Below are 19,130 nucleotides of genomic sequence, written 5' to 3' on the forward strand. Positions count from 1 at the left end.
AACCACAAACATGAGGAAATATTGAGGCATCTATAAACAAAAACCATCTAATGCCTTATTTGGATGTAGAAAGGAGTGCTAGAAAATGTGTAACAGGTATGTCAAATGACTCTACAGCTACTCATGCTATTGCGCAGCACAAACTGGTATTTAAAAGTTACATCTGCACACATGGCTTTTTGTTTATTTCTCATCTTAAAAAAACTAAAAGGCCGGGAAGTTTAGCTGTCACTTAGTCTGACTTTTCAGGATGGATGTGCATATGGTTTAGTCACTATAGGACTATGAGCAATATTTCTCTTGTGACTGCAAAGCCATCTGGTGACCAACAAGCCCAAACCTTAACTTGAGAGGCCATAAAAATCTGAACACATTAAATAATCCATCAAATGTTATCCTGTTTGTAGATCACAGTATATTTGTTGCATTTGGATGCATGTTTGTGACTAAATACTTGCAGTTTTCTCAATTATGCATCCACTTTCATATAAAAGAGTAAATAAACATGATGCATGAATAAAAACCAGCTTCCTCTGTGTAAAGTTTGTGTAAAGACATGCATGTTATTTGCTCTATTCATCTCTGCTGCAGCTATTTTCCACTCCCTCTCAGTTAATCCCAGTTCAAACAGCAAGGTGAGGTTATGACCTGCGATGGCTGCGTATAAACACAGAGACACTCACACGCTCCCACACAGAAACGGACCCACTGGAGCAAGGCTGGAGGAGTTTGGCACTCACTGTCTGGGAATCTAATGTAGGGGGCAGCATGCCCAGACCTCCCAGGTGTGCACACACATACACCCACATGCAGGGACCGATACCGATGCATGCCAGCAGGTAAACAATCAAGCGTGCACCAACAAAAACACCACCCAACCTTCTTTGAACATTAACCAGAGAGTTGCGCAGTGCTGCATAACATCCACCCGAGCCTCAGCAGACTAGAAGGTGTCTGGATGAGTTAATATTTGGCTCGGCGACTCACAGAACTCAGAGCTTGGTCAGTCAGCTGAGACCTCCTCTTTCAGAAATCCCCTCACATTCCCTGACACTGTGAAACTACATGCTTCAAAGTGTCGGTCCTCCCTGTGACCTATGATTAATGCTGATGTGCCTTTGAATTCCAGAAGCGCACCTTGACTATGGTGGAAAAAACCATTACTGTGACTGAATTGGTCTGCTTCCCTCACCACACACAAGGTCACTGCATTGACAGGGTGACTGGAAGCCGACAAAGAGGCCATAAACGCTGGTGTCCTTGACAGGTTTGGTGCGATGTGAGCTAATGAAACAGAGTGCACACTAGGCCGCTTCTCCTCTAACATGTTGCAGAATGAAACACTGTGGCTGACAGCACTGCAGTCTCTCTCAGAACTAAACAAACCCAATAAAACTCCCTCCCCTTCCCTCTCTCTCCCTCCCTCCCTCCCACACACACACACACACACACACACACACACAAACACACAGCCTCAAAGTAGCCTGAATCACAATGACTGGAGCAACAGATGGCTGTCAACTCACTCCCTCCACCTTCCCAGCTCCCTGCACCACATCCTCTGGCACAGCTGTCACTTGGGGCCCCCTGGCTGAGGGGGCTCTGACGCCAGCCTCCCCTGAACTGGGGACAGCTGCTGTGGTGAAGCTGATGTAGGGGGGCGAAAGCTTGTGGTGCACATTACAAACCTTCCTCTGTTTCCATAAGTCCTGTTCCTGCTATCTCTCCCTCATCCCTCCCCTCACACTTATCCAGTTTCACTTTTACAACCTTGTGCTCTTTCTCTCTTTTGTGTCTACTCACCATCGTTCGTCCTCCACCTGGATTCCTATTGACTGGAACTTAGACTGCTCCTCTGTGGGCCCTCCTTCCTCTGGGTCCACCTAAGACAAGAGGGGAAGCTGTCAAACTGCATCCCAGGGTTTTAGTTTGACTGAAACGTGGGCTCATTCACAAACCTGGATCCCTATAGAGAGGCACTTGCGGAGCGCTTCTCTCTGCGCCTTGGTGTCGGCGGAGACGTGTGCGACAGCGGAGGTGGTGGCGGTGGCGGTGATGGTGATGGTGCTGTTGGTGACGTGCTGACTTGCAGGGCCATGCACCTGAGCGTTAGCTGCCTCTATGGCCGCCGTCAGGGCCTTCATGCTGTCGATGCTCTCCGTGGAGTTGGACAGGCCCGGCTGGGAGCTGATGCCCGTTCGTGGGCCAGAGCCCCCGTCCATGTACGCATCCTGGGCGGACTCGGTGCTGCTTTGGGCCGTGATGGATATGAGAGGTTTGGATGGGGTGGTTCGCGGTGGGACTGGGGGAGGTGTCTTTTTGTAGGTGGTGATGCATGATGACACTGCACAGAGGAGACAGAGAAAGACAAATTATTATACAACGAAGGAACTCACTGCAAGGGCATTACAATGATGCCCTTGTGGTGTATTCATCACAGTTATCTTAAGATTTAATAGGCTGTGCGGCAAACTAGAGGGGTGTGGTCAGGGTCCAAATAAAGGTACTATTCAGCTGCATTATAAGACATATCGAAGCCTATACTTTTCTGCACCTTTTCTATAAACCAAATGGAAGTGCAATAACAAATCATTGAAACAGAGCTTTGATTTTTTCCCCCCTATTTTTCTATTGTTTTTAAAGAATTGTCCTTTTCGTAATGTCTTTTTAATCCTGCACAGCCTTGACAACAGTCACTTTGCATTTCACTGCAGATAATATTTCAGCATGAGACAAACAAAAACTCCTCAGTCTTGAAATACTGACATCACGGAGGATCTTTAACACACAGATAACACCGTGCATGAAAACAATGTAATGCATACTTACGTTTTAGCATATATTCTATATATAACTAATTCACAGCCTGAGAGAAAATGAAATCTTACTCAGAGGTCTTAGGTCTCTGTGCTGAAGTAAAAAAGGACAGTAGATTAGGGGCAAGTTCGGCAAATCAGAGCCGCATCTAGCAATAGGATTAGTATGTCAGCCACTTGACCCACTGAGCTAGATGGTTAAGCCCTCTACGCATTGACTGTACACATCCAGAACAGTGTGATGCACTCAATCTATCTGTGCCAGCTTACGTGTGTTGCTGTTGTTTGCATGCGTAATTAAGCACAGAAGTTAAGTGATATTGCCGAAGTCAGCTGGGCAGTTCACTGCACTCTAAAGGCTTTGTATTAATCTAAAATCATCACAGCTCGGCTCAGCAACATTCTCCCTCCTGCTGTCAGCACTCGCTCCCTATCATGTTACAGCTACAGGTTCTGCACAAACAATGGAGTCTCTCACACACACTCACTCAGAGGCCTGTCTATAGAAACATGTCAACAGAAGAAAAAAAAACACAATCCTGTCTACAGAGAGACAAAACCAGCCACCTCTTAACTACATTACAGCTTGGAATCTCCTTCCTGGCCTGGTCCTATCATCAAAACTGGGTCGCCCTCTGTGCTCTGCAGAAAAACTAGGACAGCGGGTTTCCTGGATCTCTTTAATCCCTACAAAAGACAAACATCCTACCGTGGCGAGATCGGGGCTCTGTGTGCGGCAGACAACTGTTGCTAACCACACCCAGCACACGCGGCCATGTCTAAAACTATTAGAGTGGGATCTTGTTTGCTTTGTGTCTTGCTATGTAACTGACAGCTACAGAGAGGTCTGAACTTTGGAGGTGTATAGAGGGCTGACTTCATCCTTTTGGTTTGTCAAAGTCATCTACTGCCCTCCCACCTCCCTCCTGCCTCAGCATGCAGCGATTGGACGATCCAACACAAGATCTGTCTCTTTGATGATGCCGTAGCAAAACCACAAGAAAGGCAAAAAAAGATGACTTACTGTATATCCTTCTACAGCTAAATGTCATGTGTATTTGTTTAGAGAGATACTGTATATACAGGAATTACTGCCAAAGCCATCTGAGGCAAAATCATCCAAGCATGCCACGATATGCACCACTGTCTCGACTTCTCGCAGATGTCTGGGGAATATGATCGACATCCAGGGCTAATCTTTGGAAAGGTCGCAGAGTACGAACCCACGAGAGAACAAAAAAAGCACAGTGAACACACACATGCACTCACAGAGGGAGAGGCCGAGGTCCTGCCCCTATCAACTGTGGAGGTTCAAAGGATAGAATGTCAGGCCTTTCAGAGCTCCTATCCCCTGAAGTCATCTAAAAGTCGCACATGTGTGTATGTGCATGCTGGATAATGGTGTATGTGTGCGAGACTCCTCTCAGGCCCACAGAAGGGTTAAAAAGGGTTTTCATCTGCTCAATAAAGCACTGTATGAAACACGAGACGACGCGCAGTGTCCCACCTAGCTGTCACTGTGAGAGCCAGACACACTGGAGAATGACAGGGGTTTCAAATGCCGAGACAGGTTAAGTAAACACACTCAGGAGTTGAAGCATGCCCACACACACATGTATTCACACACAGGCCTGCAGAGACACACAAGTAACTCTAACACAACCCAGCCCAACGTTTCAACTTCTCCACATCAAGGGAGACTGCAGACTTCCTGCCACTGATATGCTCTCTATCCATCAGGAGCTGTTGTCAACAGTGAACCGGCCTGTGACCTGAATGCAAGACGTCTCATCAAACATTGAGTTTTACGTTAGAAAAACTGATAAAAAAGTGGATCCTCTAATTCACGCTCGTCTGACAATAGCGAGGAGAAAACAGAGGACCAAAACAACTGTCCTGATAAGACAGAGGCCAAGTTTCCAGTTTCCACAGCAATGATAAGAAAATAGCTTGCCATGAAAGCATTAGACAGCAACACTGGCCTGGACCTCCCACACACACTGTCAAGGACAGAGTGAAGCAGGAATGTGACGCAGGACTCCATCAAACCCTTAAGAAGGAATGTGGAAACCTCTTTTCAGCAACCACAGATAAACACTGACAAGCGCACAGAAGAGATTGTCTGTCACAGTAATATCAGGTTAATGGAGCTTTGATCACAGGCTAAGACATGGTTCGTATTCTCTTGTGTGCAAAAAAAGAGGGGGAACAGTTTCCTCACTAAATGGAAATGGGGTTGTGGAATTTCATCTCTTCTCCCTAACAGAGGTAGCTGTAGCCTGCTGCGAGTATTGTCATCCCAAAAAAGAGAGCAGGTTGTGAATGACAAAACTCTAGTGCTTCTCTGCCAAATCCCTCTTTTGACAAATGCTTCAAAAGTCCCATGCCGACAAGTTGGTGTGAATAGCAGTTCTTCTTGGCAGAGCACTCTCCCCACCCCTGGGCTTGATAATATCAAAGAAAGCCCTCGTCCCTCCCTTGAGACAAAGCAAAGTCTCATTCATTTCTACCGCCTTCAGAACAAAAACAGATATGCGAGCCACCTCTTTCTTGGCTCTGCTGATCACTGCGTCCCATTAGTGTGTCTGCATAGGTGTACGCTGCTTCCTTTCATTTAATCACCGTGTTCATGTTAGCGAACAGATTGAAGGCAGGCAGCTGCCTTGTAATCTCCAATCTGTATATCTATGTGATAGGCCACTTCAAAGAGCAGAAGGTTTGCTTTAAGAGGCTAACTAACAGGAACGGGCTCCCTCGTGCGGGGGCCAAGGGCAAATCTACCACTATCCAAAAGAAATACAAAGGGCAGGACAGGGGGTGGTCGGTATGGGGGAACATTGACAGCTGAGCCCAGCTGCACTGTGTTTGGGATGAGGGTCTGCCAGAGGGGAGGGAGGGATGGGGTGGAGTACAGAATAGCTAGCAGAGAACAAGAGCTGAACAAGATGGAGGAGGAGGAGGGACAGGGGTAAATCAGAGTTACTGCCTGGCTCCGTCTGCTCACTCTGTCCATTTGTCCGTCTCTCTCCCCATCATGCACAGAGAACCAGCTGGAGTCCTTTGTGATAGCGTCACCATGGCGACACATGGCAACATGAAGCTTGCAGGGAGGCCTGGCGTTGCACCGGCAGCGAGTCGAGGGGAACTTCTGTTAGCCATTTGTTTACTTTGACAGGGTACACTGCAGCTTCACTGACACTCACCTAAACAGCAGCCAACAAAGAAGCACAGCAGGAATAATGGCTCGCAGCTAGCACAACTTAAAAATCAAATAAACACCAGATTACCAGCACAGTGAGGGCAACTGAGTGCTCCTGAGTTGTAAATGAATACCCAGCAATGTTTCTAGCCCTGAAGCGTCGGGCTTTGTGCAGCTGAATGCAGAACTCCACCAACCAGTTTGTCTTGGCTCCTTGTCAAATAAGGCTTGTCACTGTGTTTCTGGGACAGCGTCATGGGTTGACAATATCTTGAAAGGTTCATATAACGACACTGAGCAACAACAAGGCACAAAATCCTAATCTCAACTCAACATCGCCTCTACTAGGTGACTCTGAGTTACTGTAAAAAATGAGAAAGACATGCTAAAATAACATTAGATAGCTGGTTTGTTGCTCATCACTTATCACAAGTCAAGCAGCTGCAGAGACTCAACAAACCTTTAGTCACCTGAAAGTGGCTCTGAAACCTCCACGTCAGGGTGCGACTCTCAGCCACCAGAGGTCAGAGGTCACCAGAGAGGGTTTCTGCTCTCCAGATGCCTGAACTCTCAGACACAATAGCTCACTGTGTGCGCCTGTGTGTCTGTGCGAGCAGGAGGGGAAGGAGTGCCTTTTAAAGGGGTATATTTAGCATGTGCGAGTGCTTGTTGGGAAGGCAGTTTTCAGTGCAAATTGTACCGGAGTTGTAAACATCCTGCACCAACTTCTGCATTTAAATGGAATTTTTTTTTCCTAGAGTCAAACATGAGCATGCATATCAGCAGCAAACATTTGTTAAATATGCCTCCAGTGTCCTCAGACCAACAGTGCTATCAACAAAGCCGTGTGCTCAGTGTGCCCCTTCTGAGAGAAACCCGTGTCAACAGCGGGTAACTGCTCTGGCAGGCTTGTGTCTCCTGAATCACTAGATAAGAGTGTGTTTACAACTGTCAGCCACCGCTAAATCTGGCAGGCAGCTGCTCCCTGTTAGGCAATAGATTCACTTCACTTAACCCACTTTCCTGCGTTCCAAGTTCAAATAGAGAGCCTGGTTACCTGCATTCCACTTTTATGGCCTGATGCTCTCCTCGCCCTGTCAATCAGTGACAGGCAGGGACAGACACGCTGAGAGTTAAAAACCAACAGGGCGGGAAATAAAAAGCTCATTTTCAAAACAGGCTGTTGCTCTTAGTGATCACATTACGCTGTGCATTTCAGACCACTACTGCCTGGGAGATCTAGTATTTTGAAGTTACACAAGTCCAAAAATATGCAGTGATTGTTTTATGTCCATATATAATTTCAAAATAACTACAATTTACTCTAACAACAGTGTATTTGTTAACATCAACACTGTAACTACCAGCTAGATGACATTTGTTGCACTATCGGGTATAATCATCCAAAGTTTGGTATAAATATGTAATCTCCAAGTTCCTCCCTGTACAGTACTGAAGTATGTGGGCTAATCTCCTGAAGACTTTTCTTACACGAAGGGGGTTTCTCATTAGACCTGCGCTGTGACGGCTTCAGGCCGTCTCCATTGTTCTCCACTCCTCCTTGGCAAAGGCTTTACTCTGACTAGTCCACAACCACATGAAGAAACACATCAGCCTTTTGTTTCTGTCCAAAAGATCTGCCTGCAGGGGGCTGAAAGAGAGAGCACAGTGGCTCAACATAAGGGGAGAAGGAGTGGGTGAGGAGGAAGGAAAGAATAATAGAAAGAGGAGTGAAGAAAGAGGATAGGACAGAGGTTAAGTTTTCCATCCCTGTTACTTCAGTTCCTGTACATTCCAGCTGCTTTGTGGGGCATAAACCTGAGCATTAGCCCTAACACTAAAGCTAACATGCCCACACATCTCACGCATGCTTTCACTGCACTCATTTCCCACAGCATTGCTCACCGACTGACTGATACTTTAAGAGGAGACTGGCTCACTGTGTGGAGTGACACATCAGATGTGCCGGCAATGACAGCATGGGCAACTGTAACAAGTCTGGCATACCTAAAAACAGAATCATGTAGCTGAGGGAAGTCAGTCCATCTTAAGTGGATCTGTGATTGAGTAGTGTCTCGGTCTACATGAGGCTCAGAGTATGGAACTTGTTAAACTCAAGTCAAAGAGAAAGAGAGGACAGTCTTGATGCTGGTATTTGGTACTGCCAAGTGGATAACACAGGCCACTTAGGTTAGTGTCTGATAAACTAAAAATACCCACAACAACACAGCAATGTTGCCACCACACTGTCTCCAAGTGCTAAACACAGCTGCCTGATAAAACACGACTGACCACTAGAACCGAGAGTCTTACAGCCAAGTACTGGAAAACATAACCACAAGTCTGGGGAATATTAGACACTGGGACAAAATAGCAAACAGACGCACAACAAAAAAAACAAGAGAAGGACACACACACAGGAGTCAGCCTTGAGGGCTGAAACACAATGCCGATGTCATGTCATTACATGAAGGATCACTGCTTGCTGCAGCTGCTATTTACATATAAATGCAGCAGAATGTGGTCAAAAGTTCACTTCTCCTTTCCACTAACAAAAAAGGCAAAGTTTGCATGTTACAAGCTCCCTGGGGATTGACTCCAAAAGGCTAAAGAAAAGTCATAACTTGATTCATAAAATGACTGGGCAGAAAAAGTAACAGGAAAGCTGGCTGGCAGTTTTTACAAGCCTTTGAGTTTACGCTTCCAGGAATGCCGTGAAACATCAGCGTCGGGTGTTGTTTCACAGTCCTGGGGTTTTTTTTCTCCTCGCATTCCTTCCCCCTTTCCCCCTGTTTGACGTTCTTTGTCCTGACCACTTGCACATGGAGGCGAAAGGAGACACTGGCGGGCTAATCCACTGCCAGAGGCACACTAAAGCCATCTGGGCCCAAAACCAAACGTCAGGCCTTCTGTGTCTCCTATATGAGAGGAGGAACGAGGCAGGCGGGGGAGGACGGATGGAGGGAAGGAGATGGAAAGTTAAGCGAGAGGAAGAGGAAAATGAGAGAGAGAGAGAGAGAAAAAAAGAGGGGGAGACAGAAAAGCAGGAGGTACAAGCGAGGCTCAGGGGGGATTTGGAACAAGAACCAGGCTACACTGGTGCATACTGTCTTTTGTGGTTTCCAGTCCTGACCCTCTGACCCTATACATCCTGTTGAAGGGGCGGAGGGGGTGAAGGGAAAGACGAGATGGCAGCTATAGGCACTGGCTGCGCACATGTGCATCCACAGCAGTGTATAATACAAAAAGCCTGTTTTTAGGATAAATCCAAATGTGTGAGAAGATGCTACAGAGCTCTATCTGCCTCTCAGGTGTGATTTTTCACACCCCTCTCCCGTCTCTCCCCGTGTGTTTACATCCACTCCCCTGCAGAATCTTGTGGGGGAGGAACAATGGCCTCTCCGACATTCCCACTCTCCTGCCGAGAGCGCTCGTTTGTCTCGTGCATTCCTTTCCCCATTCATCTCTTTCTCTCCCTCTCTTGCTCCTCCTGGACAGAGAGAGAGGAAAAAAACTCCAGCTACTCTTGACACAGGGGAGGGTCTACGCCTTAAAAACCTCTGAGTGGAATCAGTACCCCTTGAACACAACCTCTCCCCTCCTCCTCCTCCTCCTCCTCCTCTTCTTTCCTCTGTTTTACTTGGTTAGTGAAGCAGCAAAGCTTTAAGAAAGGGAGGAGAAAGAGGAGATGCATTCTTTCTCTCCCTCTCGCTGTCTCTCAGTATGTACCGGGGGTGAGTTGCGGCTTATTTTTAATGACTGGTTAAAAAAAAAAAAAAAAAGAGAGAGAGAGGGAGGAAAAAAAAGGGGGAGGGCTGGGTCTCTTCCCCGCCGGCCGCTTGCACACAGACTCAGTCACTTAGACACACACACATTACTGTAGCTGAGTCTGGGACTTTCACAGAGGAGTCTTTAATTTGCACTGGGGCCTGGCCTCCCACACTGCACAGCCCAAACCACCCACTCACAGCCATGCACCATTCCTCAGCGTAACTCCAACGTCTTCTAGCCCCTCCAGTGCAGCGAAAGCAACATGAACTCTCAACCACACAATTTAGCTGTCAGGCAGAGTCTAAAAACTTTCAATATTCTGTCAAGACAACGAAGCATAAAAAGATGTTTTCCTCCCTTGTGAAAAAAAACCTCCTTTGGAGGAGATTTAACTATAGATCCCACTCCCTCTTATGTTTTTCATTCCCCCGGGGCTTTAGGTTTGCAGGCCCTGCCCTGCCCTGCCCAGCCTTAGCATGCAGGAGCCATGAGGATCATCCACAGTCAACACTGAGGAAATCCTTTCAGGGCTTTGCTTTTCCTTTGCTCTCTCTGATGCCAAAACACAGACAGGAAGAGCCCAAATGGGAGGAGTGGGGCAGCCCCTACCTGACAGAGCAGCCCCTGTCCACCTGATCTGCTGCACCAAATGGCCTGTTTACTCCTTGACATTTGGGGAAGTAATCCTCAAAAGTAAACTACAGATTTCTTCATTTCAACAGGAAACTGCCGTATGTGTTTGTCACTGCAGAGTCGAGGCAGCAGGGGTGCACTGCCGCAGCCATTCTTTGCCCTGTCAGCTCCTCCCTGTGTCCCCTTTCTCAATTTCCCCCCCTCTTTTCTAAGCTTCTTTTCCAAACTGAGAGAAGCGGAATGAATGACATTCTCCTCCTCGCGCTTCCTGTGTCAAAAGATATCCAAACGCCACTCTTCCTCCTCAAATGGCTATAATCAAAGCATTCCAGGCCCTAACAAGCTGGGACCAATTAAGTCGTAAGTAAACATAAATACCTAGCAGCCACTAAAAAACACAGTCCTGCAGATTTATCCTATTGACTATTATTCTGCTGTAGAGCATGTACAGGCAGGAAATCACTCCAGGTCATGGAAATACACAAGAATTACTCATGACTGATTAGATGTTATAGCAATCTCTTCACCAAACATTCAGCAAGTGCCTATGAGTGCAAGTGATTTGCGTGAGTTGTTTTATGATGACATTGCATCAGAGCATCATTATTTGGGTCACATTCAACAATTACAAGTTAGACCACATGACAAAAATTTAACTGGCAATGTGCTTCAAAGCAGGTGAGGCTATGATGACATCTAGTGAAAGATTTCATACTGCAAGTCGCTTTCTTTCTACACGAGGATCACAAGAGCCACTTCAAACTGAATGTTCTCTCTGACATCAGACAGACTAGAAGTGCATTAAGTTAAGAAAGAAGAAGATAGCAGCTCAAAGGCATCAGCGGCAAATTAAATTGCACCCATACAAGTTGGAATAACACCCGCAAGTCTAAAAGTTCTGAACTGAATTCAATTCCTCTGGATCTGTTTATGTGGTGACTAACACCCTTAAGCTGACATTGAGCTGTATAAAAGAGATGCTGAGTGTTTCTCCCTTGTGTCAATGAAAGAGCGACAGTGCAAGTTCCCACTGGCTTGCATTCTCAGACAGTCGTGACAGGATGAAGTAATTACTGAGTGGCTGACACACCAGCATGGCAAGGATTTATCTCCTCCAGGAAGAGAGATAGCCAAATCACAGTTTACCCACATCGAGCTCCCAGTTCGGGCTTGATCCCGCAGCTGCAAATGGAGGAGAAGCCACACACAAACACTCTGTCACCGTCACATGCGTGCACACACCCTCATGCTCAAAAGCCCAATCAGAGTACAGCTGCCAACTGAGAACATCTTTCCCCTTCTTTTTTTTTTCTTTTGTTCCGCATGTGTGTGCTGTTCGTGCCCCAGTGTGTCACCACATGTCTTGACCCAGCCCTCGTTTCCTGTCAAACACACCTACTCGCACCATCAAAGCCGGTGGAATGACAGCATTATGCAGGTGTGTGTGAGAGAGAGAGAATCTCAGAGACAGATGACACCGGAGTGCTGTTTAATTTACATCCCTCTTTGAATAATAATTCCACCTTAGAGGATGGCAGCTTTGATCCACTGACACACAGGTGTAGTTCACATGCAGAGGCATACGTTGCTAAGACAAGGCTTTATCTGTCCCTGTAATTAACGCCAGAGCAGGAAATGGAGAATACTAGTATGTGTGTTTGTGTGTAACCGAGGAACAGGGATGGTAGGAAGGATTGACGGAGCTTAAAGGTGCATTCCTGCACAACGTCCTCGGCGAATATTGTTTGATCTCCATGTCTCTGAGGCACATATACATCAAGCAAAGCGTGAATGTCAGTCATGACTCAAGGGTTCAGTATCTCACACACTGATCACTCATTTCCCCTCTCTCAGTTTCTATGTTTGTAACACACAAACACACTGGTGGTGTTGATAAGACACAAACGGCGCCTAAAATAATATCTGACAGTAATCCCAGGATAGAACTTGTGAGTTGCCCCATATACAGGGACCTACTGCTGTGGTAAAGCCCCAGGAGATTATCAGGATTTATTCTAAAAATAGGACAGCAGCTCCCTCTAGTGGTATCAAGCGAGCATTGGAAAATTGAAAATGTATTATAGCGCAAATTCAGTATTTAAAGGCAACACAACTGCACATCTGCTTTTACAATAAGGTCTTGTTAGAAAATGTTGCACCTTAGATCTGCTAATAATGTTTCTTTTTTCACCTAATACCATCTACGCATTGTTTTCATACCCATTTAAGAACTGAAAGTCTTGTTCGTATCAGGGCTATTTCCTGGAAATACATTTCTTGGATTACACTGAACTAAAATGTATGCAGCCTAGAAATGGTTTGGTTTTCAGACTTTGAGAAAAAATTAAAAATCTAATTTCTATTGTCATGGTTATAATAATATTGAATTTAGTCAAGTATGAACAGACATTTGACTGTTGACTATAAAACAAAACACCTTAAAATGCAGCTTTATTCAGATGACATGAAGCCACAGATGACAAGACAAAGATGGGAACAGGCTGTTGGCATGCAGGATGCTGGTATGTCAGTTACAGCCAGGCACTACAAGTCCACCATTTGTTGTTGTCTAAAAAATCATTTCAGGCAGCATTGTACCACAGACAATCTGCCACATGACGCTCTGGATCCAACAATGCAATCCTGTCTACCGCGATGCCTGCCAACTTTGCCAAAGGCAGAGTGAAAGAACATTCCAGGATCAACAACCTCATTAACTGTCTGTGTCGCAGATGTGTAGCACCACACGCTGCAAATGTTGGACACACTGACTTGTGATTTCTGGTCTATGATCTCACGCTCAGTGAACCCATTTTCATTTATAAAGTAGAGCATATTTGGCTGTTAAATAGCGTCCATTCAGTTGTAGAGACATACTTAGTTGCTTATGTTAAAACAATAGATAAAATTTAATGAAATATTACATGCTGCTTTACATTTTTGTTGAGTATAATTTGGTTGCATATTTTCCTGATGTTCGCTAACAGTTCAGTCAGGATTATGGAGCTCCATTCACTGTGATGGCTTTAATGTGCAAAAAATAAATGCAAGTTACCATTTTGAAGGGAAATCTATTTTTCACGTCATTTTTGCACAAATAAATGTGGAAACTGTTTAAACAGGAAGATTAAAATCATTTGAGCTCAGTGTGCCATTTCAATGATAGAGGAAATCAGAAAGTGAGCACCACTGTGTTCTATTGGTCTTTTTATCAGGAACCATGCAAAATTCTGTTATATAAGAAAAACAGAAATTCAATGTTTGCAAAGGCAGAGAGTCTATTTGTTGTGTTAGTCATATACTTGGAGAAAGCGAAACTTACTAACAAACACATGTTTATTAGCCACTTCAAACTGCATCATAAATTGGGTAGATACAAACAGAATCTGTATCAAAACGAGCCGCAAAAGTTATTTCAAGGACTTTTTGGAAGCTAATCCCAGGAGTGCTTGTAGCATCCAACTGTGTCAGTTTAGAGACGAGAAATAAGAACTAGAACATAAAATGTTCTTTTTTACTCCCCATGACAGTAGCTTAGCTGATGCCAGATGAAAAGACTTCTCCTGAATGTGTTTCCAGTTGCTTTTAGTTCTTACAAATAGTTAAAGGATGTGTTTTAGTAATTAGTTCAACATAGGTAAAAACATGCAATGTGTGTTCAGAGACAGGAAACAATATAAATAATGTGTTGGTAAGAAGTTGGTAAGTATAAGCACAGTGGGGCTGCAAAGAGCTTCACAGCTTCGCGCTTAGCTGCTTTAATTAACAAACATATTTTCACCTGACCTCTTTATCTTGATACTTCGGTGTCTGCTGAGCTTATCGTGTGGATTACTAGAAATCTGGAATTAACTGTGCCTGCAGTACAAAGGAATTAGGAGGCTGATGAAAGAGGGAAGTTGAAAGTAAGTTAAGAAACACTAAGTTGTTGGAGAATACCTAAATATGCAGGTAAACTCTGGGGTATGACATTCACAGACACTTTTATTTGCTTAGATTGTGGAGCGTAAGGAGAAAAACTGATCAAAATGCAGCCAAAGCCGTTTCAGGATCTTCTATTTGTCTGCATTGTTGCTTTTCCTGAAGCTTTGAGTCAGACAACTAAAAGACAGAAGTTCTACTTGAGTAGAACTTATTGTTTCTGGTTAGTCTCCCTTCATCGTTACATTCAGAGAGACTGTGTTTATGAGCTGCTTGTTCTGTCATCACATCTCTATCCAAAGTAAAATCTGGACTCCTCATAGTTTCACCAATTGACTGCAGTAAAAGTGTGTGCCTTTCCCTTGGCAAATGTTTTGTAAGCTCAGCGTGAACACGATAATTGCTTCATAAAAGAGACAGTGAAAGACGGAAGAGGGCAGCTGAAGTCTTAGCACCTTTTAAAAGTGAGCGTTGCCGGGAAAATATGACTGGATAATTGACAGGAGAGTACATGATTGAGAGAAGGGGAGGGAGGGAAGGAGACACTTGGGAATGTGCACTGCCAATTATTGTCATGCTCCAGTAAAACCTCACTGAATTGAAGAGAGAAAACGAGACAGAGAGAATTAAAGTCACACAGAGGATCGCAAATACGAACCTCGGGCAACTGGAGATAGTTCACAAAGTGCTATCCACTACATTAAACTGCTCCCAGATTGCTCTAAACTCATAAACTACAACATCATCTCAGCTTGGAACATACATGTGAGTACTACAACTGTTTCAGAAGAACATCTTTACAATCTCCACTTAAATCTAGTATGTAAAAATATACTTAATACTTACTCTATTTAACAGAGTTCACACTAAAAGAGTCTTAACATCATTAGAGCTCAATTAACAACTTGCAGACGTGCAAATGTTCAAGTGAGGGTACTATTTTTCAGTCTGCCTTAAAAATCAAATATCTCTGGACATGTAAAATGACAGTTCGATGGCAGGTGAGCATCTCACCTAGCAACTCTGACGTCACTGGTGTGTGAAGGTGTGAATGAGAAACATTCACACATGGTAGAACCTTGCTAAGGTTAAAAGGTGCTATATAGGTGCTGATCATTTACCACGGCACAGATGAAGTTAATATCTAATCTCTGTATCATCTCTGATACATCTGACACTTTGCCCCTCCTCTCCGGCCATAGACACTGACTAGGCTTTTAAATAAGATTATTATTATCCTCTCACACATTTCAGGATGTTCACACTACATACGATGTAATCTTGCACATTCTGGGGCAATTAATTGGCACATTCCTGTACACTTTCTGTTACATTTTGGGATTTATAAACCTTTGACTACACTTACTGCTAATTTGACTTCTGCTTCTTAATTCTCTTATAACACTGAATACTAATGGACTGGCAACACTCGCATTTTCACCTATATGTTACGGTTTCCTGTTATGCACTAAGACACAAAGTTGAATTCCTTCTATGTGAAAACCTACTCGGCAAAAAAAACCATTCGGATTTCTTACAATACCACAATGTTCTGCAGGGAAACCTTGGGTCTTGGACCAAAGTAACATCATGCGGATGTCAGTTTTACTTGTACCACAGACCTAAACATTGGTCCAGACAAAGCACACCCCCCCATGAACATGGCACAGCAGCAGTCATCCTCCAGCAGGACTTCAAAAAATATCTTGAGGAACATAACAAAGAGCCTAATGTGCTCACCCTGCCTCCAAACTCCCCGGAGCCCAATTTGTCTAAGCCTCTAAGGGGCATGCTGGAACAAGTCTGATTAACAGAAGCCCCGCCCCACAAAACATAGGACCTTAAGGATCCTCCGCCAATTTTCAAGTGCCGGACACCACAGGAAACCCCCAAAGGAAATCCTGTGACATGACCTGCCAGGTCAAAGCTGTTTTGGACGTCAACAACATAATTAGTGGTTAATGTGTATAAAGTAATAGACGATATGCTCAGTTTTACATATTAATGTCTTCAGCTAGTTGATTTGCTTAATTTACTCAAGTATCAATTAAACAGTTTCAGAAAACCCCAATGGAGTAAAGTAAGTTACTATAGTCTTGTCATCGCTGTGTGGTTGCCAGGCAACCAGCAAAGACTTCAGAAAAATCACTATGCTTCGAATAAATTTTTTTTTGGCATGAAAACCCTCATTATATCCACAACTTATTGTGTTTACGCTGTGCTTTTTGTACAAATCTAGCAAGCCAGACATAATGTGTTAATTGTAAGTGTGCTTTAAAGGTCCTGGAAGGTGGATAAGAACAAATTTCTTGTTGTACTGAAATATTATTCTGCAGTGATTCTGCTCTTTAAAATGACCTTAGCTGGTGGGAACAATCACTCCTGAAAACCTCCTACTGCACTCTCAGTTTAAATGCCAATACATTTAAACAGCTGACACTTCCAAAAAATACGGTTGTGTAACTATTCCCTGGAGAAAATATTTTTGCTGGATGAATTTTGAGCAACTGCTAATGAGTTTGTGAATGACTGGTGAATAGAGAGAAACTAATGATCCCTCAGGGTGAAGTAAGTACAGGAAGGAAAGTAGAGGGATTCCAGTGGGAAACGTATAACTGTACAGCATGAGAACAGAAACTAAATAGGAAGTAAGTAATAAAAGCATAAAATATAGAAACTGTAAAGCTAGTCAGTTCAGAGAAAGCACACTGTATTAGGTTTAAAACATTTTGATGAAGTTGTTAATTTAAGCTGTGCACAGTTACAGATTAACCAGCAAACATTTGTTAAAATACGCATAAATATTAGAAAATATGAACTAATATGGTACACAAACTCAATCTTCAACTTCCTGTGTGTTTATTAGGACTTGGTAATTAGGTGTCACTGTGACTAAAGTCTTTCTGAATGACTGTGTCAACAGCTGAGCCTTCATTAGCTCATGTTTAGAATTTCCTCTGTCATTTACATGATGGTAACATAATCCCACATGACTGTGGCCTAGTTGGACCACCGGTCCATGTGTGTACTGTACATGTGAGTGTGTCCAGGGCACGCTGTGCTCAGGAGGGTCTCTGAGCCTCATCTGAAAATAGAAAGACGGTAGGTGAGCAGGCATAGCTGGCAAGCAAGCCCATGACTCACTCATACGCAGATGGTCGAACAGAAACATGGGACCACAGACTGCTCATCTGTCAACCAGTCGGGTGTTAGTGACCCTCCATCTACGCTAGCAGGCCTCCGACTGGCAAGTGGCACCACTGATCTTTCCCATGAGGCCCGTGAGGCTCTGCTCTGCCCTCCGGATGCTCACTTTAACAAGCACGGGAGTCTGAGATAAACCCCGATGAACTCCAGTTCCCGAGGGGCCCTTAGTCTGACCTAAATAGCTGGACCCTGCAGAGGAGCGTGTTGTGATGCTGTGCCAGGCGTTCCTCTGTGCAATGCAGGCCACACCTGTCAGAAATACACCAAAATAAACTGGCAGCTGGAAGACAGTCAATATTTCCCGCCTTCCATGTGCCGAGGCCAAAAGGCAAATAATATGGAGCTAATTTAACATGATGGCAACTCACATGGGGATCAGTTTGGAGGGAAAACCAGTTCTAAAATGCAAGACAGATGACTGAAAGTTTATTCAAAAGCAGTGACAATAGCTCATCACAAACCATAAACTATACAGGACTCCACAGAGGGAGAACTACTCAAACATTTTGATATGTTTAGAAATATTTCAAGATAAAATGTATTTTCAGGATTCCTCTTGACATCAGTTTATTATAACGTTTTAATAATTTGAATGACTTCCTGTCATTGATGTTAGTATTTCCCGGCTTCCATGTGCAGAGTCTGAAAGCAAATAATATGGAGCTAATTTAACATGATGGCAGCTCACATGGAGTCCAGCTTGGAGGGAAAACCAGTTCTAAAATGTCAGAGAGACGATTGAAAATTTATTCAAAAGCAGTGAAAATAGCTCATCACAACCCATAAACTATATTTGACTCCATAGAAGGGAAACTAATCAAACATTTTGATAAGTTTAGAAATATTTCAAGATCTTTTTTTGTTCTTTTTGGATTCCAGATGACATCAGCTTATGATAATGTTTTAATCCTTTTAATGAGGTCCTGCCATTGGTGTTGTTAGTATTTTTGTCGTTACGTTTGTATGTGAAGCATGAATAAGCAGAAAGCATAGTTAGGCTCTGGCTTCAGTGTCAAGCGAGAATAAAATGACTTCCGGTATGAATTTTCAAAGTTAAAGCCACTGACGCACTTAAGAATTGACAGTTGCTGTTCAGTGTTCTTGGTAACCATTTGTTGCGCATCTGACTTCTACTGTGGGAACAATTGCGAGCTTTTAGAGGTATTTACGCAAAATAAACCGAGGATACGTCTGTTTCAGTTGGATCTGCGCCGTGTTAAGTTTATTTTGGGTACTTGGACCGCTTCCACAGGCGACACGTGCTTTTGTTTTGAAGGCTGCTGCTCTGCCTCTGCCTCTCTTCACGCATCTCTCCATCGGCTCGTCATGCCTCTCACAAACAACACGCCAACAACAGCGCTTTTACTCACAGAGACGCATCCAGTAGTCACACATGCCGAGCAGCGCGCCGTACAGACACTGGAGGAAAGTCATGGAAACGGAGGAGCCGCGACGCACAGCTCAGATGAGATCTCAGAGTCCTGCTCCCTGCCTGTTCCTCTTTCACTCTGACGATATTGGATCTTATGTCAGGATGTGGACGCGCCTTGATGCCTCCCCTCCCTCCTCCCGGCCTTAATAAT

At 44.3% G+C, this 19,130-nt stretch overlaps 1 protein-coding gene across 5 annotated transcripts in view; it reads right to left on the reverse strand.

Annotated features, from left to right (window-relative positions):
* Positions 1-19,130, reverse strand: part of dlgap1b (discs, large (Drosophila) homolog-associated protein 1b) — a 105,609-nt gene that overhangs the window by 9,600 nt on the left and 76,879 nt on the right. For all 5 annotated transcript variants that reach the window (XM_055007098.1, XM_055007096.1, XM_055007097.1 and 2 more), the window contains exons 7-8: positions 1,959-2,344; positions 1,804-1,883 (exon numbers count right to left, since the gene is read on the reverse strand). In XM_055007098.1, coding sequence (XP_054863073.1) covers positions 1,804-1,883; positions 1,959-2,344 — 466 coding nt within the window. The remainder of the gene's footprint in view (positions 1-1,803; positions 1,884-1,958; positions 2,345-19,130) is intronic.

This window comes from Amphiprion ocellaris, chromosome 22 (genome assembly GCF_022539595.1).
Source record: "Amphiprion ocellaris isolate individual 3 ecotype Okinawa chromosome 22, ASM2253959v1, whole genome shotgun sequence".
Lineage (NCBI taxonomy): Eukaryota > Metazoa > Chordata > Actinopteri > Pomacentridae > Amphiprion > Amphiprion ocellaris.